Genomic DNA, 24475 nt, shown 5'->3' on the forward strand with positions numbered 1-24475 from the left:
GATTGATTGATTGATTGATTGATTGATTGATTGATTGATTGATTGATTGATTGATTGATTGATTGATTGATTGATTGATTACACTTTGCACCAGGGTGCATGATCATAGTTTTTTGGTAGTGTCATCTATGGGAGAATGTCCCAACTCTTGATGAATGGCAAACAAAACAAGGATAAATTCAGTCAGTGTAGGCAACTGCACAATAACAAAATTACATCATATTTTTGTGGTGACATCTTCTGAGTAAAGTTCTAAGTTGGTGTAGTTTCATTTTCACTGTTTTACCAATAGAGGAGTTCATTTAGGTGCTAGTTTTGAATGCTCAGCGTTGAGGTGTACCTCCCGGTACAAAATTAATTATCAGTATTGTTGTTGTTGTTGTTGTTGTTGTCACAGTATGGCTATTTAGTAAAATATACGAGATAAATGTAGAGTAAATCTGCAAATACCGAGCTCGATAGCTGCAGTCGCTTAAGTGCGGCCAGTATCCAGTATTCGGGAGATAGTAGGTTCGAACCACACTGTCGGCGGCCCTGAAAATTGTTTTCCGTGGTTTCCCATTTTCACACCACGGCCGCTTCCTTCCCATTCCTAGCCCTTCCCTGTCCCATCGTCACCATAAGACCTATCTGTGTCGGTGCGACGTAAAGCAACTAGCAAAAAAAAATCTACAAATAAATGTCTTGATTTGGCAACCAGCCCACAGTGCTCAAGTTCACTTCATGTAAGCCCCTTCAGATGCATGAAGTGGACAGTTCCTCATGATGTGTATCATCATCATCTGCTCATTCACTCCAGTCACATGTAGCACTTTACAGAAATCTCATTTTTTTCACTGTGTAGCTTTACATCCCTGTCCTGTTTGATTATGGTTGAGTGTAGACCATTTGCATCGGGGGAGATGAAGTACCTCAATCTTCCTTGTTGAGTCTCGAAACAGGTGGGCATTATGAGGTGGATCTTTATTCCAGCAGTCTCTCTATATGGTGATAACATTGAAGGTACCTTTGGAGTGAAAATCTCTCCATTGTAGTTTTTAACGATTTTAAATGTGTACCTATACCTGGTGGATTCTGGAAAGCACTGTACCGGTAAAATATATCTAGTTACTTCCTGAGCTGTAGCCTGCAAAAAATTTGCAACTTAAGCATTGTCTTGAAGAATTAGTTATTACAGAGGAACATGTTGAATATCCAGCTGTAAAGCTTAGCAGAAATGATGATTCTTATGGCTTGAAAGGGTACAAAGCATTCAGTTAAGACCTAATAACATTTCTCCCCTCTTGGTTCCTCAATCCAAAGATTCGTGGACGGCAACTCTTCTCCACTCACCCATTTCTTCTGTTAGTAGTTTCATTTCCTTATAGGATTTTGCATTCACATCATCAATGATTTGGCTAATAAATAGCAATCTTCATCTGCCTGTTCCTCTCTTCCCCTCCACTTGCTCATTCAAAACATTTACTATAAATACGTTGTACCTGTACAAAGTGTCAAATGAACCGATCTCTTTCTTTCAGTAGCTCCTTCTAAAGACTTTTCTCCAGATCTGGAAAGCATATCCTTATTAGTTATAGACATGGTAATTAGTTATATTTGCCATCCAGGGTGTTCTTTCCATTCATCTCCAGTATCACAGGTTGAGTTTGATCTTCTGTTTTCACTTTAGCCAACATTCTAGGGTAACACTCTAGACATGGCATTTTAGGAATATTATTTTCACTTCCTTGGATAACTTTTTCGTTGTTGGAAGCCTAACATTTTTATATTAGCATCCATTTGCTGGCGATCATATACCATTACGTCTGTCTTTTTTATGCTAATCTCCATGTTGAATTTAGTTTTTATGAATGTTTAATCCAAGTTCGAGGATCAAATTTACATAGATCTGTAAATTCTGGATGAAAGGACAATAAACTGGTGCCTCTTAAAATAAACAGCAATTGAAGGAATATTTGACAAATAATGTTATTACATTAAAAGGAAGATTAATACAGAAGTTTATAAACTGTTTCAAACACATTTAACTAAATATATAAGTAATACATTTAGTACATGATAGCCATAATTCCTGTGTAGTTCTTTTTTTATTGTTATTTGTAAATGAATTGCAATTATATTTCAATGTTATATATATATTTTTTTTTCCATCATTTTATATAAGGATGAAGTTTATCATGTTGATAAATGTATCTCAGTGTGTACATTTCAGATCTCACGTGAATTTTAATCTCATGTTCCTCTTGCTTTTTTTTTTTTTTTTTTTTTTTTTCAGCTGTCCCAGAGAAAAAAAGAATTGAAGATTATGTACAATGACCTAAAAAGTATTCGAGGTTTCTCTGAAGATTGTGCTAATAGCATTTTACATCAACTCATTTGTACCTTAGTTGAGCTTGCATCACATTCAGATCCTGGGGTAAGTATTGTTCATTATAGTTTACCTCAGAAGTATCTTGGTGTATATTGTTATCTTTTCTTGGTGTCTTGTACTATAATAGTTCTCCCTCCCCTCTAATTACACAATTCGCCTATTATTTAGTCATCCTTTGGTTTGTTAGTTATTTGCCTTAAATTCCCAAGAAGATGTTGTTTGAGTCCTCAGTCCAGAGACTGGTTTGATGCAGCTCTCCATGCCAGCCTATCCTGTGCTAACATTTTCAATTTTGTGTAACTACTGCATCCTATATCTGCTCTTATCTGCTTGTCATACTTATATCTTGGTCTACCCCTACCATTCTTACCGCCTACAGTTCCCTCAAAACCAACTGAACAAGTCCTGGGTGTCTTAAGATGTGTTCTACCATTCTATCTCTTCGTCAAATTTAGCCAATCACAAAGTTTACACAAGGAGTAATTTTAATACCACCTATTCAATACAATTTATTCCACTATTGTGTGGTCAGATACACATAGAAATTACCAGAATTTTAAAGGTACATTTTTCACCCACTATTTATTGGGCATCATCAGCCTCGTTCAATCTTAAAACACACACCTGGTCTGAGGAATCTTAACAATTTACATAAAACGTATTGATACACACTTACAGGTGTTGATACTGTGGTTGCATAATGATTACAGGACAAAAAATATTGAATAAAATAGATACATATACTAAAATCACTTTGAAAAATTAAAACGTTCGTCTAAAAGTAATTGTCACACATTGTTTTTTTTTTTTTTAAATAATCTGTCTGACACTGAAATGGATCTTGATAAAAAGCTTGAACAATATACCGTACATCATGCCTGGAGAACAGATTATCAAAACCAAGGCTTCACAGGACAAGATCAATATATTACAAGTAATGAAAATCATTTTATTTTCCTTATTGAAAAAATCTCAATAATAATATAAGAGAATTTATTGGATTCCAACCTATTCAATACATTACAGGATGTTAACATTTTTAGTTAAACATCATTAAAATGGAGACATGTTTCGCCCTCCATGTGGGGCATCATCAGTCATATCAAAGCACCTCAAAATTAAACCAGACGTCTGGTTGGAAATTGTGAACATAATATGTAAGAAAGAATACATTTAAAAAAAAAAACACATACAAAGTCCTATCCTAAACGAAATAACAATAGACTAGTTACACATAGTAAAATACGCTAGTGGTTTCTTAATATTAAAATGAGGCCATCATATGCACAGTATAAAAATGAAAGTAATCAAAGTCTATATGATATTGAGTTCGATGGTAGTTCTACGTAGTATATACAAATGTTGGCAAAAATAAAACACAATTTATAATTACTGTACACTTATTTATAATTGTTAAAATTGATGAGGTAAAACATTCCAATTTGTCTATTTGTAATTTGGCTCCAACCAAAATAATTCGCCCTAGGATTCATGAGGTAATCAACTCCGTTGGTCACTCTCTATTTGAATGGAGTGCACAGTGCAAGTGAACAGCTTTTGTTGATTATAAAATGAGGCTGTGCTAAGACAGAGTTAAAACAACACCGCCTTCAAATGAAGATAGTTAAAAACATCATTAGGTTCTTCCTAGTTGACTAAACGTTTGCATATATTTTGTTGTTGAAGTGTGGGAAAGTCAGTTGTTGGTTGAATGGGCGACGGTCGAAAATGTTGTGCAGTGCATTCGGTGTTTGAGCTGTCCTACATGTGAGGGAAATCTGAAAATGGAGGATTTGTCTTAATTAGTTAAGTGAAATGACGGAAAAAGAGAAAAAAAGGGGAAATCATTGAGAAATGAAAGATGTGAAAGTTAAAACTTACCTTGAAAGCTGTTGAGCTGTTACCTAATTGTTAGGAGGTTAGTGGAGCACTGGCTGTCGCTGATGTCCTGCTCCTCGTGTTGTACGTGTGACGTCGTAGAGGAGGGGAGTGGATTTGAGAAGGCGGGGCTGTGGGTATGTGATTGGCGCTTGGGGAGGAGTTGTGTGTATTGGAGGGAGTATAGGGGCGTGATGAGTTGAGCGGCATAGTGGGGGTGCTTGGAGAGCTTGTTTTGAGGACGTTAACAAGTCTTTTGTCTTTCAGATTTAAACTATTGAGTGAAAATATTAATTGTTCGTAAAGAGGGCTTCGGTTGTCTATTGGATCATTTAAATTTTTATTCTTATTATATTTTTGGTCCAAAAAAAATGTATAAATTTTCGAACTCGGTCATGAGCCTGCCTTTATCTAGTCTTTTTAAAATTTGGAGATCCTGTTCGATTGTGGTAAAGCTATGTCCGGTGTCTTTCATATGGATGCTCATGGCTGAGTGTTCATTGTGCTTTTGGGCATTGAAATGTTCTGCATATCTAATTGCAAAGCTTCTACCAGTTTGACCGATATATGAACTGTTACATTCAGCACATTTCAGTCTATAAATGCCAGAGCCCGAAAATTTATTGTTCTCCGAGTTTATCTTATTGTGGTTGAAAAATAGCTTTTGATTAGAATTATGGGTCTTATAGGCTACCCTAATATCATGTTTTTTTAAAGGGGTAGCGATTTGATGTATAATGGGGTTAATGTAGGTGAATGATGCATATTTAGGCTTATTAATTTTTATTGGGGAGAGGTTAGTGGCCAATTTCAATTTCACTTTATTGATTATTTTCTGTATGATTGAGGGATTGTATCCATTGAAAACAGCTATTTCTTTTATGGTACTTATTTCTTTTTTTAAATTGACGGTTGACATGGGAATTTTTAACGCTCTGTACACTAAACTGTAAAATGAGGCTTGTTTGTGCGATTGTGGGTGAAGAGAATTTTGTTTTATAGTTGTGGGAGTGAATGAAGGTTTTCTGTGAATCTGGAAATCGAAATTGCTTAAGGTCCTGGTGATTGTAATGTCTAAAAAATTGATGAAATTATTGTCCTCATCTTCTTTAGTAAACTTGATGCAATTATCAAGGCTGTTTAAGTAAGTTAGTATGTCTTCACTATTGTTGCAGCTTTTGTCTATTATTGCTAGTGTGTCATCGACATAGCGTAGCCAAAGACACAAACCATTAATGCTGTTTGTTATTTTACTATTTTCGAGGTTGTCCTTGTAAATTTCGGAGAGTATTCCCGAAATGGGATCACCCATGGCTAGACCTTCTTGTTTGTATATCTTATTATTGAACGTAAAATAATTGTTATGAAGGACGAAAGTTAGTAATTGTAAGCATTCTTCTATTTCTAACTGACTTAAGGTGCTGTGTTTAGGAAGATTAGTTCGTATGATTTCGATAGTTTTTTTAGCGGGAATGTTCGAGAACATATTGGTAATGTCAAATGAGCACATTATGTGGTTAGGCTGCAAATTAAATTTATTTAAAGTTTCGCATAATTCTCTTGAGTTTTTAACAGGGTGTTTATTGTGAAATGTGAAGTGTTTCTTAAGGAATTTTTGGAGGAACTGAGAAGTTTTGTACGTTAGGCTATTTTGGCTATTCATGATGGGTCGAATGGGAACGTCATTTTTATGTATTTTTGGCAGTGATCTGACGGTGGGTAATTTGGGATTCATGTTGATGAGCTTTTGATGTTCGTGTTCATTAAATAAAAAAGGTGAATTTTTTAGGAGTGTTTTTAAATTACGCTGAGTTTTTAAGATAGGATCTTTTGAAATTATTGAGTAAGAATTATCGGAAAAGAAATCCTCCGTTTTTTGGATGTAGTCGTGTTTATTCATTAGGACTACGGCATTGCCTTTGTCGGCTTTCGTTACTATAACATTATTGGTGTCTACCTTTTTTCTTAATTCGTGGGTTTGTTTGAGAACGGTGAAATTATTGATGTCGGAAACTTCTTTTACAAGGGTGGGTAATTTCTTTTTTATCTCATATCTCATGTCATTTTGTCTGTCGAAGGGAATTTGTTTATTTATGTTGGATTCAACTTCGGCTATTGCGGTAATTATGTCCTCGGCTTTATTTGGACTAGGCCAATTATATTTTAGGCCTTGGTCAAAGAAATTGATTTCATTATCCGAAAATGTGGTGTTAGATAAATTGATGGTGGTTGGAGTGTTTTTCCATGAGGGGGTGAAAGTTTCTCTATTTTTGTTTTGGTTGATGGATTTAGGTTTCTCTTCTAATAGACATGTCAACTTGTGGTCTAAGGTTTTTTGTTTATTGTCTAATATGTTCTGCAATTTACGTGCAATGTGTCTTTGGTATGAGCTCCATGAGTTTGCTATGTGTAACTAGTCTATTGTTATTTCGTTTAGGATAGGACTTTGTACGTGTTTTTTTAAATGTATTCTTTCTTACATATTATGTTCACAATTTCCAACCAGACGTCTGGTTTAATTTTGAGGTGCTTTGATATGACTGATGATGCCCCACATGGAGGGCGAAACATGTCTCCATTTTAACGATGTTTAACTAAAAATGTTAACATCCTGTAATGTATTGAATAGGTTGGAATCCAATAAATTCTCTTATATTATTATTAAGATCAATATAGTTAAAAGATATAGTATTTGATGAGGTTGAAGTCTAATATTAAAAATTAGGATGAAAATACGTAGTCGAATTGGAGGCAGTATAGATTAAGACATCTTGCAATGTTGGATAAAAATCGTAGACTTCAACCTCATCAAATACTATATCTTTTAACTGTATTGTTCTTGTCCTGTGAAGCCGTGGTTTTGATAATCAGTTCTCCAGGCATGATATACAGTATATTGTTCAAGCTTTTTATCAAAAAGATCCATTTCATTGTCAGACATGGATTATTTTTAAAAAACAATGTGTGACAATTATTTTTAGATGAACGTTTTAATTTTTCAAAGTGATTTTATTATATGTATCTATTTTATTCAATATTTTTTCGTGCTGTTATCATTATGCAACCACAGTATCAACACCTGTAAGTATTCATCAATACGTTTTATGTAAATTGTTAAGATTCCTCAGACCAGTATATGTTTTAAGATTGAACGATGCTGATGATTCCCAATAAATAGTGGGCAAAACATGTACCTTTAAAATTCTAGTAATTTCTATGTGTATTTGACCACACAATAGTGGAATAAATTGTATTGAATAGGTGGTATTAAAATTACTCCTTGTGTAAACTCTGTGATTAGCTATTTTTCAATGTGGAATAATGACGAGAATAATGGTTTGTAAATTTAGCCAAATCGATCTCCTCTCACAATTTGATTCAGTATCTCTTCATTTGTGATTCGATCTGTCCATCTCACTTCAGCATTCTTCTGTAACACCACATTTCAAAAGCTTCTATTCTCTTTCTTTCTGAGCTAGTTATTGTCCATGTTTCATTTCCATACAATGCTATGCTCCAGACAAAAGTCTTCAGAAACATATTTCTGATTCCTATATCAATATTCGAAGTGAGCAAATTTATTTTCTTAAGGAAGCTCTTCCGTGCTTGTGCTAGTATGCATATTATGTCCTCGTTACTTCTGCCATCGTCAGTTATTTTATTACCCAAATAACAATATTCATCTACTTCAGTTAAGACTTAATTTCCTAATCTAATATTTCTTGCAACACCTGCCCTACTCCATTACTTTTGTTTTCGACTTATTTATTTTCATCTTGTACCCCTTACCCAAGACTCCATGCATACCATTCAGTAACTTCTCGAGATATTCTCAAGATAGCAGGTTTAATCCTGGCAAAGGTAAGGATATTTCAGGTTGTTTAAATGCAGCTGCTAACAAGCAAACCCTTTCATCTGTAAGTCTCTGATATGATTGAGATTTGGTATGATGATTTCGTTAGGAATGCTTTATTCAGCCATATCAAAATTAGATGTCGTATACTTAGCACCTGTTTTGGGTTGTAAAAGTTTGCTAATTGAAGCACCGTACAGACAGGATAGCATGCTCTTCGTGATACCAATCCTATATGGAGAGATGTATTCACTATTGCTTGTTTGTATGGTTGTTAGTAGTGTGATATGCTGTATGTGAGTGACTTGAATTACAGCGATCACAAATACTCAGTCTTTGAGATGGAGGAATTAACCAAACATGATTAAAATCGCCAGCCCAGCCAAAAATTAAACTTGGGACTCTATGAAGCAATGTCCACTACACTGACAGTTCAGCTAGTGAGGCAGGCTTAAAACATGTTCTATAGTGTTTGTAAACAAAATATTCCATTTCTTTATGTCACACTTAACAGTGTCCTGCTAGATTTCAGGGTGTACTCGTTTCACCCAGAAAGACATGGGTTCGATTCTCCGTCAAGAAGTCGAAAGTTTAAGAAACGAGATTTCCACTTCTGGAAGTGTACGTGGCTTTGAGCCTACATAAAAAATTGAGTACCAGGTTAATTCTTGGGCGCAAAGGCAACTGGATGTAGAGCTAACCAGTCTGCTTCACCAAGTGCCGAGGTTATGGATACTTTCACCTTCAAGGCCTGTACAGAGAATTCCTTTCTTTGCTTTGCTTCCTACTAGACTTTGTTCCGAACAGTTTTTGCACATTCATGCTTTTAAACTTAAAATAAAGTATTTTTAATCAGGTCATGGTGATCACTAAAATATTTCATCATTTCTAATTTTCCTTAGAGTAAATGCACTTGTAATACCCTTACAGATTATGTCTTTGCTTATATATTGTGATTCATTTTATGGCTGATGATAACAGTATATATGTCAAAACCGGTCCCACTGTTGAATAAAAGGTATTTGTAACATAAACACGTACCTAATTAGTATTGAAAAGGTTGAACCTAATAGATATCTTATCGTTGATCTCAGTTCAATACGGAAACATTAATGAAGTTCATATCTTAAAAAAAAGAGAACCGCTAGCCGGAGGAAACCTAACAGATGTAGCACAGATTCAGAGCTACAGAAATTTGTGCAAAAACCGAATGGATATTGGTCATATTTTTCCTAGTACAGTATACTCATTTTAGTATTTTTTATTTTTCCCATCTAAAAGGTCATATTTGCAGTAAACAAAATGGATAAATGTGGCAATGTTAGTCAATGTAAAGTCGTATTTGGGCAACTCAAGTCTCACTATCTCATCATTCTGACAGATGGTTGTTTACTTGTTAATTGTGAATAGTGATAGTATGATCATGATGTATGTGTACCTATAAGTCCTGTTTCCTGATATGGGACTAACTACGGAGATGAAGTGAGATTAAATTATACGGCATGATTTTACGGCCAGATGCCCTTTCTGACGCCAACCTTAGTTGAGAACTAATGAAGGTGATGGCGAATAAAATTGGGTGAGGAAGTGGAAGGAATCGGCTGTGGCCTATGAATAGGAACTGTCTCAGTACTTGCCTGGAAGTGAATATGGGAAACCACAGAAATCTATTCTCAGGACAGCCGACGGTGGGGTTCGAACACACCTGTGTTCCGATTGCATTCTGCTCGGTATAGTTTGATTGTGATCTCATGAGTTATTTATTCTAACATTACAAACACACCTGCAAGTTTTATTAAAATTTACTTATACATTATTACTCCATCGTTAAGCCAGAAGCAACATATGCAAGTGAAACATTATTTAAACTGAATACCCAATCAACAACAGACAAACTGCAGAAAGTTGATAGAAGAATACTTCGGACAATTATTAATAAAAAACACTAGATTGATGGCCATTGGAGACTTTTGCCAAATTCAGTACTTTACAAGGAAAGTGAATCGATCATTGACACGATGCGAAAACGGAGGATTGCATTCTTTGGACACATACTCGTTGGCTGGACGGTCAGCGTACTGGCCTTCGGTTCAGAGGGTACCGGGTTCCATTCCCGGCCTGGTCGGGGATTTTAACCTTTATTGGTTAATTCCAATGGCACGGGGGCTGGGTGTGTGTCTTGTCTTCATCACCATTTCATCCTCATCACGACGTGCAGGTCGCCTACGGGACCTGGCGAGCCGAACCCGTCCTGGGATATCCCGGCACTAAAAGCCATACGACATTTCATTCACTGCTTACTTACCAAATACTAGACTCCTGAAGCATCTTTTTGATTTCTTTTGGAGTAGTAAAACAAAAAACACATGGTTTAAAGAAATACAAATGGATTTAGATGAATTGAAAATTACTAAAGATAAAATTGAAAATGGAGAAGAAAAACAGATTCTAAATAACAAGTATACAAGACTATTACTAAAAATATTGCAGCGTAAGCAGTATGTTATATCTGCTGAAGAACGGGCTGTAAGATCATCTAGAATGAAGTTTTGGGAAAGGAAAAAGTTGTCAAGTGTTACAAGCTGAACTTATTCTTTGAAGACTTTGTTGTATAAGGTTTGATTCTGGTGCTCCAATGTGAGCGTAAACAGTGTAAATAAATACTTTAATAGTACTGAATAAAAGATATATTGACTATAAGAAACTTTGCAAAATTAAAAATATTATAAAATGATATGAACAACGGAGTTAATAAACTGGAACTGTCTGTTGAGTTACTCAAAACATATCCATAAAGCTATGCCAATCACATAATCTGAAGTTGAAACACAACAGGCATCCGCCTGGAAGCCCTGTATGCCATGGAATATCTGTCACTAAACAGAAAAGGTTTGATTGTGAAACTGAAAGTCAGGGAGTGAGAGAGAGATTTCTTACAAAGATCTGAGGCCCAATATTGGAAGATGGGGAATACTGGAGACATCAGAATCAGAGCTCTGCTCCGTGAGAGAGAGAGACTCTCTGACTATGCTAGGAAATCAATGGTAGTTTTCTATGATCATGCAGCAAGATGATCCCCCAACAGACTGACCAACCGTATATTCACCTTCTGGCAAAACAAGAAAGTCTACCACAGTGCTGAGGGAGATTGACAAGGACTAAAAGAACTAGGGCCAACAGACTTACAAAGCAGACATGCTGTGAGACAGATCATGAAGAAAGTCCTTGTTTTTCAAGAAAAACCTATGAAAGAGTTGTACCCCCTATTTCAGAGGATAGAACAGAGTTGCACTACAAGAAGATGTGATAATTCTGGGCAAAGATCCAAGCCCAGTGAACAAGCATGATCTCAAGTAGTTCTGTTTGTAAGAAGAAGAATCAAAAGAAGTTTTATGCAGTGTTTAAACACTGTCATTACTCTATAATGTAAGTTGTAAATAAATGAAATTCATGTATAATACATATACACAGGAACAAACTATTGAATATGACACTCAGATGGCATACAGTACTTTCAAAATTAAAGTAATCAATTTCAATAAACATATAGAAATATTTTCAAGTTACCAAGACTCTAGAAGGTTTTAAAAAAATGAGTCAAATCTCTAAACTTTTTTAAAACTTACAGTGAAATATATTGCAACCTCCATTTGTAAACAAATGACAGAAATCTTTGTGTGGCACTGCATTTGTGTGTTAAAACATGCACTGCCCACCAGACTGCTATGAATTTACCTTTACACTTAAAAAAATAAAAAATCCTAGGTACAGGCTTGGTCCCAGGTATATTATGTGACAGCCTGCAAGTTGCTCATGTTTCTTGTAGTTTGATTGATGTTTTGTCTGTCAATTATTATTTTAATTTTATCTCAATTTATTTTTAGCCCCATTTTGTTACTGGTGTCTTCATTTTGATTCAATAAATTTAACATTTTCTTTTCTGAGGAAGAATATAATGTTTTGTCATCAACATATCTCAGACAGCTAATCCCTTCTGCTCTTATTTTCAGCTTTTCTGCATCAATTTGTGACATATTTGCTGATTTACCCGTGTATATAGAGTAATAATGGAATCAGGTTATCAGAAGTTTCTCATGATTTATGCAGATGCGGCAAGAAGCAGCTCGTTGCCTTGGTGAGTTAGGCCCTGCTGATCTCACTACTACTGTATTACGGCCTGAAAGCAAACGAGGCCTTCCTGAGAATGATACACCTGTGGACTTGCTGGTGTTTGCTGGACATGTGTTGAGACTGCTCACTAACTACCTAGTAGATGAGGACATCAAAGTGGTTGAAGCTGCTAGCAAAGCACTGTATGTAGTATTGGCCTCAAAAGAAGGTCAGACAGCCATAGGTAAGACTTAAAATAAAACTCAGTACAGCTTTGAATTCGTTAAAGCCTGATGGGTAATTGTTGTTGTAACAACTTTGAGTTAATGACATAATTTCCTGAGGTGGTTTGAATCCAGAGCTCCTGGACATAGAGGAACTCAAAAACATAAATAATCAATATGCCCTATCCATATCTCTCTCTCTATCTCTCTCTCTCTCTCTCTCCAGGCTGGTGAATATATCCCACCTGTCAAAGCTGGCTGTATATCTTCAATCTATTGGTTCATTCTTCTGTATCAGGAAGTAAAACAAAATTTTTTTTTTTTTAAGATGAAGTAGAGGCAGTGCAGTACAAGAAAATAAAGAATACCACTAAAAAATGGCAAAAATCTCACTGAAAATGTCCATGTTCCAATATGTAGACCCATAAATTAATGACTTCTGGAAGGATCTTCAGTATTTCCTGGAAGGGATGAGTGAGTCAGGCTGGGGACATCACAGCCAGCCTCTCGTTGTGTTGTGCTTTCATCCATTTTCCCTGTGGGCCTTCTGGAACGTGAAACGAGAACGTTCCTTCTCTGGCTGCATTGTGAAGGTTCCAATACTTCATCAGCAGAGATATAAAAAGGAGTTCATTTGTGAACAAAGGAGTTGGAGTTGGACAGCAGTAGTGCTGGTTGTTGTCGGAGTTGTTGCAGATGGTGACTGTTTCACCAGAGTGAGTGTCATCATGGTGGACTGTTGGAGAAGAGTGCTAGTTAACACTGTCAGTCAGTACCGTTGTAGTATTGTCGTTAACATTATGGAGCTGTACAGCAGTGGTTGTTATTGGGGTGAGTGAGCAGTAGCTATGCTCGTTCTGGTTGTCTTCACCGAGCGTATTGGAGGAGTACCATGAAGAGTAATGTTTAAGTGTGGTCGCTGTTGTTTGGTGGTGCTGTGTTATTTTCTTCCCGAGTAGTGAAATGATTTCTTCGTGATGGACTTCTCTGGTGTTGAGCCATGAAATGTTGGTGTCATGATTGCCAACAGACTGTGCGTTCGAATCTGTGTGCATGAAGCTGCTGAGTGGAGTGCCTGATCATGCAAAGTGAAGTGAAAGGCGAGCTGATAATCAAGATTATGGAAGGGTTTTCGTTCCAGTTGGAAACATGCTGTGACAGTGGAAGGCTTTGTAAATAGCCACTAATTAGGGAACTGTTATCATCCAATTTAAAATATAATCACTGAGTCATCCTACATTAAATTAGATCAATTAAACAGGCAGTGTTTTACTCGTAATAGTATTACGGTCACTGGGTGACCTAACCAAACTGTAACCTAATCCTACCTAATCCTGTCACTAGCAATGCTTTCCGGTAAACTAGAATATAACAAGTCACTAGCAGTAGTCCTAACCATCAGGGGCATAAGAGGGGTGGGGAGGAGGCTATGTACATGTCCCTCCTCTGTTTACACCACATATATGCTCTATGCATATGTATACTCCATCTATACCATAAGCTATCAGAGCATCAGGCGGAGAACAGTGGAGTGAGAGGAGTGTGTGAGAAAGAGAAGAGAGTATGATGTTAATGTTGTTACAATGATAACTTCTGCTTGATAAAATGTCTCAGTATTTTGTGTCTATTGTCATTCTAATTTTGCATGCATGTGCACTGCACATCCCTTCATTTTTTATCACACATGTACTACATGCTCATCTCTTGTCCTAATATGAAATGTGTTCTGATGAATACAATAAAGTTAAATTAATATTCTTATTTTCTTTCCTGTAGAAACCAGCCTTTCTAAGCCTAATCAAGAATATCTAGTGCCCTTTCTTAGCACTAAGAAGTCAAAGCAAAATTCTAGTGCAGGGATTGATGAGAAACTGTTCAAAATGCAAGTTGATTGCCCAGAACTTTGGTGCCCAGAGTATGACTGTTCCCATGAATCTTGGATCACAAAGCTGGTGTGCTCCATTCTTGAAACATTCCCGAAAGACAACTGCTTCCTACCAAATTTAATTTCAATGTGTAAAGTAAAGGTAAGATTATAATTTTTTTTTTCCCCTCTATTTCCAGATAATAGTGATATCGTTATATATCATCTTTATGTCAGCTGGAAAACTATGCTTTGACATCATTGTATGATCCTGAAAATGGAGACAGGAAATATAAACACCTGCATGAAAAGAAAGCACTCCCTCCCATCATCCATATCTCGTCCCACCTCATTATTTATTATAAATAAGAGAAGTCAGAAATTGAATTTGGGTTTTTCAACTGGAAATTTGCATTGTATGTTTTCATATATTTAGATTTGAAAATTAACTTTGTCTGCTGGGTTGGGGGGCACAGATGGTTCAGGCGCTGGCCTTCAGACCCCAGCTTGGCAGGTTTGATCCTGGTTCAGTCCGGTATTATTCGAAATTGCTCAGATACGTCAGCCTTGTGTCGGTAGATTTACTGGCACATAAAACAACTCTGGCGCGACTGAATTCCGGCACCTCTGCATCTCCAAAAACCGTAACAGTAGTTAGTGGAACATAGAGCAAAATAACATTATTATTTGAACTTTGTCTCTGGATAGTATTACAGAAATTTATTAACATTTCATATAAAACTACATCAGTTAAATCAACATATTTTGGTGTATGAGTCATCACAGTCAGTCCAAAATTTTGCACTGTTGATTTTTAATCTTAGAACTGTATATCTTCCTCTTCTTCATTGAAGGTTTGCAATCAGCATAGCAATCTGTTTTCGAGGTTGCACGTAGAAAATTGAAACTGTACTCATGCTGTGCCAGTCCCTGAGGTTCATCATCCAGGAAGTTGCTCTTTGGCCAGATCTGTGTCCACCCTCTATCTTACCTTTCATCACTAGTTGTAAGAGCTTGTAAGAGCCTGTGTTTATTGTTCCTCATTTCACGTCCGAAATATTTGAATTTCTATTTTTTGATGCAAAATAACTATGTATTGGTGATTTTATTATTTTAGAACTGTATATTCTTCTTCTTTGAAGATTTGTGATCATCATCACACCTTGGAATTTCTTACTCTTCCTGTTAACAAGATTCATAACATTTGCCAATAGACCCATGTTTCAAAGGCTTCCAGTCAGTGTTGGAAACGTGTCTCTGACCATTCAAATTTTCAGTTCAATCTTCATGCCTGCTTGATTCTTATGAAGATCTCTTGATTCCCATTCTTCATTCAAGTAACATACAAGTGTTTTGCATTCAGTATATTTAGCTTGCTATAAAGTTGGCTTTTTTCATGTTCTTCTTGAGGACCCATTGTGTGTTGCCTTTCTTAACTGCACTTTGTTCTAAATGTAGGTGGAGTTTGATTTTAGAACAAGAACAAGCCCCCATGTCCTTCCTATTAGATATCTTGTGTGAAGATATTTCAGTTTTAGTGTTCTAACAATACTGCTTAAAAGACAATTTTGGTTGAGTGTTACAATACAGTTAGAATGTGTATTGTCTTTTAAAACTGGGATTAGTTTCGACCCCATATATATTGGGTCATCTTCAGCCACACTCCAATTGGAAGACATAAGCACATATATATACCACCGGTGGTATCCATACCAAGTACACGCAACTTACGAAGAACATAGGAACATTAATTTCAAAACAAATTAAACAATAGATCACTACATCTGATTAAAAGGAATACCTATTCAAATCACAAATGTTCCCCTAAAGCTACGTATGTCATTACCCATATTTGATTGAAATAATAACATTAAGTTATTTATTAGACCACCTAATCAATACAAAATCGTCTTGGATGATTTACATAAATTTGTTAACTAATAGTGGTACATGTTTCGCCTTCCCTGAAGGCATCATCAGCCATAGTCTTAACCTTAAATTAAAAATAAGCGTCTAAATAACATGTAATAATGAAATGAATTTTAAAATCTTGAAGAGATTTGAAGTAAAATAACATTAAAAATAACAATGATGGTTTAAAAATACAATGTGATGAGATATAATAGTGGAAGTATTAACAAAATTAACATTAGAAGGCTGCTAAAATAAGTGCAATGGATAAAACAACAGATTGTTATACAACAAGTAGTAAGATTGCATAAAAATAAAGTTGATAGTCTGGCGGTTATAATTAGACGATGGCAAAAAATCGTATATAATCAAAGTAAAGAAGAGAGAATAAAAGTCAAAGTTAGTCGAGAGATCCGAAGTTAATCATGATCTTGAAGATAAAAGACGGAAGTCAGAGGCATATGGTGAAGTTGTAGAACACGTTGAGGATATGAAATTGTAGAATAGAAGTTGAAGAACAGTTTCAAATAGGATCTCTATGGACCATCTCAAAATTTGAAGTAATGCTCAAACGTTGTAAATTGTGAGTTTGTAGATATTCTAGTTGAAAAAGCATATAATAGTGGAATCTGTAAAAGGAAGCAAGAAACGTAGAGTTAATTGTGTGAAAAGATATTTGAAAATATTGAAGTAGAATCGTGTGCACTTACCATTTGACGGTGACAAAGATAGCTTGTAACGTTATGAGTTAGAAGTATTTGCAACAGTAGACTTCTTGCTACGTGTGTTATAGCTGAAGGTTTGTGCTGGAGGGGGATCTGTTTGCGTTGACGTAACTATTGGAGGGGGGCTGCTATTGGTGGGAGGGAAGGGAGAGAGTGTATTACTGCGCGTGTTGTATCGGTGTAAGGCTATTGGAGGGGGCGATGTTACGGTGGGTGTGGCTATGGGTTTATTGGTTGTATTTGAATTAGAGGTACTAGCAGCGGGGGGAAGGGAGGGGGGTATATTAGCTGTAGGGGAGGTGGGAACACTAAATGATGTGAGGTTGAAGATTTTTAAGAATATGTTGGTGAGGGGAGTTGATTCTCGTAATAAAATAAGAATATGTTCATACAAGGGGCTTTTTTTTTATCAATAGTGTCATTTAGGTTCTTATCTTTATTCAAATGTTGGTCGAGGAAAATAAATAAGTTTTCATATTCTGTCATGAGTTTACTTTTATCGACTCTTTTTAGGATATGGAGGTCTTGTTCTATTGTGGTGAATTTATGCCCTATGTCCCTCATGTGGTTGGCCATTGCGGAGAATTTGTTGTGTCTTTGGGCATTGTAATGCTCGGCGTATCTGGTGGAGAAGCTGCGGCCAGTTTGGCCAACATAAGAAAAATTACATGTAGAGCATTTCAATCTGTATATTCCTGATCCAGAATAACTATTGTCTGTGATGTTAATATAGTTGTGATTGAAGAATAAATTACGATTAGTGTTTTTTGTTGTGTAGGCTATTTTTATTTCGTGCTTCATTAATGAATTGGTTATCGGATAAATGCTATGGTTAGTGAACGTGAATTTAGCATATTTTGGTTTGATGGGTTTCAATGGAGTTAAATTTGTAGCTAGTTTCAGTTTGGTTTTATTAATGATTTTATCAATCATACTTGTGTTAAATCCATTGAATTTAGCTATTTCTTTAATGAATAGTAATTCTTTCTTTAAATTAATAGAGGACATAGGGATCTTTAATGCTCTATATATTAAACTGTGATAAGTGGCTTTTTTATGTGAGTTGGGATGTAAAGAATCATTTTTTATGGTTGTTGGAGAAAAGGTGGGTTTTCTGTATATTTGGAAGTCGAATTTGTTCAATGCTCGTGTGATTTTGATATCTAAGAAGTTCAAAGAGTTATTGAACTCATCTCCTTTAGTGAATTTAATATTATTATCTAAGTTGTTGAGAAATGATAGTATGTTATTGCTGTTGTTGATTTGTTTATCAATGATAGCTATGGTATCATCAACATAGCGATGCCAAAGACAGAGTCCGTTGATGTTATTAATAATCTTACTATGTTCGAGATTATCTAAGTATATATCGGCTAGTATTCCAGATAACGGGTCTCCCATCGCTAGACCTTCTTGTTTGTAAATTTTCTTATTGAAGGTAAAATAGTTGTTGTCTAAAACGAAATTAAGTAATTTTAACCATTCATCAATTTCGATTTTACTCAATGTGCTATGTTTCAACAGATTGTTTTTAATGATGTTAATAGTATTGTTGATAGGGATATTAGTATACATGTTGGTGATGTCAAAAGAACATAAAACGTGGTTTGGTTGTAGACTGAACTTATTTAGGGAATTACAAAGTTTGATCGAGTTCTTTATGAGGTTGGAGTTGTGAAATTTGAAGTGTTTTTTCAGGAATTTGTGTAGGAATTGAGAGGTTTTATAGGTAGGACTATTAATACTATTAATTATAGGCCGAATGGGGACATCCTTTTTATGAATTTTGGGCAGTGATCTGACTAGGTAATTTTGGGTTCATTACAGTTAATTTCTGATCATCTTGATCATTTAAAATGAAGTTAGAATTTTTAAGAAGGTTCTTTATGTTACACTGTATTTTGTTTGTTGGATCTTTGTTAATTAAGGTATAGGTATTGTCTGAAAAAAGGTTTCAGTTTTATTGATGTAATCTTGTTTGTTCATTATTACTATGGTGTTGCCCTTATCTGCTTTTGTAATTACTACATTGTTGTTATGGATTTTGGATTTCAGGTTTAGAATTTGTTTCGAGACGTTGTGGTTATTATTAGATGTTATTTCATTAATTAAAGTTGGGAGTTTCTTTTTTACTTCATAACGTACGTCATTCTGTTTATCATTTGGGATTTGTTTATCGATATTAGTTTTGGTTTCAGCGATGGTAGTGATGATGTCTTCTGCTTTTTTGTGATTAGGCCAATTATGTTTGATGCCTTTATCTAATAGATTTAATTCTTGGTTAGAGAAGGTTGCATTAGATAGGTTGATTGTAGTGGGAATGTTAGTCAAATGGGAAGGGGACACGTTGTTGTTTGTATTTTCGTCAGGAGTTTTACATTTGTTTTCTTGAAGACATAGTAATTTATGGTTTAGGGTTTTCTGTTTCTTGTCTAATACGTGAGATAGTTTAAGGTCAGTGTACCTTAAAAATGAGCTCCATTCAAGTGGGGGTAATTTCTGAGAGATGGTCAAATGAGTCCTATATAATTGTAAATTTAGTAGAGATTTCATTTTGTATAATAGTTTAATTTCATTTTTCAACCATATGTTGTTTACTTTCTTCTGAGTGGCATTAGATTTTGAATAGGGATGACTTTTTCTTTGTAAAGATTTGAGAAATTTAGGTACCAACTCTAATTTCAAGCAATCTTTAAGAAACTTGATATCTCTAGAAATCTTGCCTATTTTAGTTTTTAGGTTCAAGTACTTGATAGGTCTTACTGTTGCCTGGTTGGCGTTGACATTACATGTAATAAATATCATTTTTGGTCCGTATTGATGATATTTGATTGAAATAATAACATTAAGTTATTTATTAGACCACCTAATCAATACAAAATCGTCTTGGATGATTTACATAAATTTGTTAACTAATAGTGGTACATGTTTCGCCTTCCCTGAAGGCATCATCAGCCATAGTCTTAACCTTAAATTAAAAATAAGCATCTAAATAACATGTAATAATGAAATGAATTTTAAAATCTTGAAGAGATTTGAAGTAAAATAACATTAAAAATAACAATGATGGTTTAAAAATACAATGTGATGAGATATAATAGTGGAAGTATTAACAAAATTAACATTAGAAGGCTGCTAAAATAAGTGCACTGGATAAAACAACAGATTGTTATACAACAAGTAGTAAGTTTGCATAAAAATAAAGTTGATAGTCTGGCAGTTATAATTAGACGATGGCGAAAAATCGTATATAATCAAAGTACAGAAGAGAGAATAAAAGTCAAAGTTAGTCGAGAGATCCGAAGTTAATCATAAATTCACCACAATAGAACAAGACCTCCATATCCTAAAAAGAGTCGATAAAAGTAAACTCATGACAGAATATGAAAACTTATTTATTTTCCTTGACCAACATTTTAATAAAGATAAGAACCTAAATGACACTATTGATAAAAAAAAAGCCCCTTGTATGAACATATTCTTATTTTATTACGAGAATCAACTCCCCTCACCAACATATTCTTAAAAATCTTCAACCTCACATCATTTAGTGTTCCCACCTCCCCTACAGCTAATATACCCCCCTCCCTTCCCCCCGCTGCTAGTACCTCTAATTCAAATACAACCAATAAACCCATAGCCACACCCACCGTAACATCGCTCCCTCCAATAGCCTTACATCGATACAACACGCGCAGTAATACACTCTCTCCCTTCCCTCCCACCAATAGCAGCCCCCCTCCAATAGTTACGTCAACGCAAACAGATCCCCCTCCAGCACAAATCTTCAGCTATAACACACATAGCAAGAAGTCTACTGTTGCAAGTACTTCTAACTCATAACGTTACAAGCTATCTTTGTCACCGTCAAATGGTAAGTGCACACGATTCTACTTCAATATTTTCAAATATCTTTTCACACAATTAACTCTACGTTTCTTGCTTCCTTTTACAGATTCCACTATTATATGCTTTTTCAACTAGAATATCTACAAACTCACAATTTACAACGTTTGAGCATTACTTCAAATTTTGAGATGGTCCATAGAGATCCTATTTGAAACTGTTCTTCAACTTCTATTCTACAATTTCATATCCTCAACGTGTTCTACAACTTCACCATATGCCTCTGACTTTCGTCTTTTATTTTCAAGATATTGATTAACTTCGGATCTCTCGACTAACTTTGACTTTTATTCTCTCTTCTTTACTTTGATTATATACGATTTTTTGCCATCGTCTAATTATAACCGCCAGACTATCAACTTTATTTTATGCAATCTTACTACTTGTTGTATAACAATCTGTTGTTTTATCCATTGCACTTATTTTAGCAGCCTTCTAATGTTAATTTTGTTAATACTTCCACTATTATATCTCATCACATTGTATTTTTAAACCATCATTGTTATTTTTAATGTTATTTTACTTCAAATCTCTTCAAGATTTTAAAATTCATTTCAATATTACATGTTATTTAGATGCTTATTTTTAATTTAAGGTTAAGACTATGGCTGATGATGCCTTCAGGGAAGGCGAAACATGTACCACTATTAGTTAACAAATTTATGTAAATCATCCAAGACGATTTTGTATTGATTAGGTGGTTTAATAAATAACTTAATGTTATTATTTCAATCAAATATCATAATACCGACCAAAAATGATATTTATTACATGTAATTACCCATATTGCTAATGAAAAACATAAATTATCAAATCAAGTTGCTGGTCTATACAGATAAGGATACCAACTTCCAGATCAGTTCAAGAACATTGGCTGCTGTAGGAATGACAAAGTAGTTCAGCATCAACCACAGCAGTTTTGATGTGTCCTTTAGTTTCAAGTTTGGATATGTTTTTTGGATCTCATCAATGTTTTAAATTAAGACTGTAAATTGTGTCATACTGGAATGTTTATATTATTATTGGTTATATGTTTGCTTATGTAATGCCGGCCCCGTGGTGTAGGGGTAGCGTGCCTGCCTCTTACCCGGAGGTCCCGGGTTCGATTCCCGGCCAGGTCAGGGATTTTTACCTGGACCTGAGGGCTGGTTCGAGGTCCACTCAGCCTACGTGATTAGAATTGAGGAGCTATCTGACGGTGAGATAGCGGCCCCGGTTTAGAAAGCCAAGAATAACGGCCGAGAGGATTCGTCGTGCTGACCCCACGACACCTCGTAATCTGCAGGCCTACGGGCTGAGCAGCGGTCGCTTGGTAGGCCAAGGTCCTTCAAGGGCTGTGGAGCCATGGGGTTTGGTTTGGTTTGGTTTGTTTGCTTATGTCTTCCAACTGGAGCATGACTGAAGATGACCCAATATATATGGGGTCGAAACTAGTCCTAGTTTTATAAGACAATATTCATTCTAATGGTATTGAATAGGTGGGTGGACCCTTCCTACCCTTTGATAGTGTAATTGAAGGTCCTCAAATGTGCCAGATTTACTGGCATATTAAGGAACTGCTGCAGGACAAAATCCCATCTCCCTACTATCTCTGAAAACTGGTAGTTAGTGGAACGTTAAACCGATAACATTATTATTCGTTCATCTGTTTTAATTAGCGCTGTTGATTTAATTGATTAATTGTACCGATTAACCAATTCATCTAAAAATCTGATTAACCGATCTTGAAATAATTTTACTTAATATGCTTTAACTGATTAATCGAACTGATTAAAATTACAGTGTGGTGAAAAAAAAAAAAAAAACAACTGTTTTGCATGGCACAAAACCTGTGTAGAGTATTATTATTTGTCATTTGGTGTGCAAGCCTCAGCTACTATATGATTGGCAGATCATTAAAGTAAGCTGATGCCCATATCTTTCTTTCAGAAAGATAAAAGCAATAATACGTCATTAATTACTTTCCTCTAAAATGAGGGTTATGACCATTGCTTTAACAAGCTATTAGAAAGGAAATACCGGATAGGCTACTGTATTATATTTGAGTATAAACACAGTCACTGTTGATAGTGACAAAACGTAGTCAGGCAACTGTGCAATTGTGGAAAATACATTCAGTCCAACTTCCACATCTCGCATGCCTAGCAAAAAAAATTACTTTGCATTTCAGCTACTTCAGTTCCTTTTGAGAGAGTGTTCAGTGATGCTCTAAATATTGTTACTAAGTGAAGGGAGGTTGTTAGTTCTGAACATGTCAAATGTACTGACATGTCTGAAGTCCTGGAGCAAAGAGGTGTGACTAAGTAATTGTCAACTTCATCGTTTCAAACTTTTGTACCATTAAATTACCAGTGTTGAAATAAATTTAAAATATTAACTTAACAGCTTTTTAAATGTTTTTATTACTTGCTTGTCATCAATACAATTACAATTTAAAGTATGTCTTCATTATAGCATATCGAATTACAAAAACGTTTTATGCCAGGTGTTTTTCTCGATGTTACAGTGTGTGAAACCGATTAAAATTTGATTAATTAATTAAAGTCATTCGGTTGACTGGTCAAAATGTTTAATCAATTGACAGCTGTAGTTTTAATATATCCACATCACCTCCAAATATTTTTTTCATTTTATCATTCAATTTTTCCATATCATCTCTTTTGTGTATCTTCATTTCTCATTTTAGGTTATCTTCTGAAACTCACTTATCATAAAATTCATCTGATGTGTGTGATTTTTATCCTTCTTGTACATTGCTAATTGCTGACACATAAAATAAAAAATCAAATTAAATTACCATATGAAAGTTGTACAGTATGTGATAAGATAAGTTTATGTGAGTTACACTTAGGACATCTTGGATTTTAAATCCAGGTGAGTTTTGTACCTTCATCTGAATTTATTTGAAAATCCAAAGCTGATAATTTTTTTTTATTTTGTTTACAGGTTTCATTCTCAGAAAATATTCTTCCTTTGTTGGTGACACTTGTTTTAAAGAATGGTAGTGACAACTGCAATGCTACTGTTTGGCGACATATTCAATACTTCTTTCATCAGCATTTCAACAATTATCGGACATCAGCAGCAGCATCGCTAAAGAGTAAGCTATTGCCTCTTAACCTTGTGTTGTACCATATTATTTCTTTGTAGTTCTAGTAAACTGAGCAAGTTAGCTGTGCTGTTAGGGTGCGCAGCTGTGAGCTTGCGTTTGGGAGGTAGTGGTTTCGAACGCTGAAGATGGTTTTCTGAGGTTTCCCATTTTTATACCAGGCAAATGCTGGGGCTGTACCTTAATTAAGGTCACGGCCACTTCCTTCCCACTCCTAGCTCTTTTCTATCCCATCGTCTCTATAAGGACCTGTCTTGTCTCGGTGTAACATAAAGCAAGTAGTAAAAAGAAAAAAGTAGCAGACTTCACACCAAGTCATACAGCACTCAGGGCCTCTTAAAACTTGCCTACTTCATACCTTCATATAATGGAAACACGGAGACAATCCTAGTCTTAATTCCTACAACCCCTTAATCCATCCACATCATTTTTCTGTGCACCTAATAGAAACAGTGTTGTGTGCCGTAAATTTTTCCTAATGAATGATCTCATTTTACTAGTCCAATTCTAGTTTCTTTCTTTCA

The 24475-nt window shown here is 35.3% G+C and overlaps 1 protein-coding gene across 1 annotated transcript in view; it reads left to right on the forward strand.

Moving 5' to 3' along the window:
* LOC136863856 (serine-protein kinase ATM) overlaps positions 1 to 24475 on the forward strand; it is a 570640-nt gene that overhangs the window by 428194 nt on the left and 117971 nt on the right. The window contains exons 31-34 of the mRNA XM_068226546.1: positions 2276 to 2416; positions 12210 to 12456; positions 14213 to 14463; positions 23789 to 23942. Coding sequence (XP_068082647.1) covers positions 2276 to 2416; positions 12210 to 12456; positions 14213 to 14463; positions 23789 to 23942 — 793 coding nt within the window. The remainder of the gene's footprint in view (positions 1 to 2275; positions 2417 to 12209; positions 12457 to 14212; positions 14464 to 23788; positions 23943 to 24475) is intronic.

Source organism: Anabrus simplex, chromosome 1 (genome assembly GCF_040414725.1).
Source record: "Anabrus simplex isolate iqAnaSimp1 chromosome 1, ASM4041472v1, whole genome shotgun sequence".
NCBI lineage: Eukaryota > Metazoa > Arthropoda > Insecta > Orthoptera > Tettigoniidae > Anabrus > Anabrus simplex.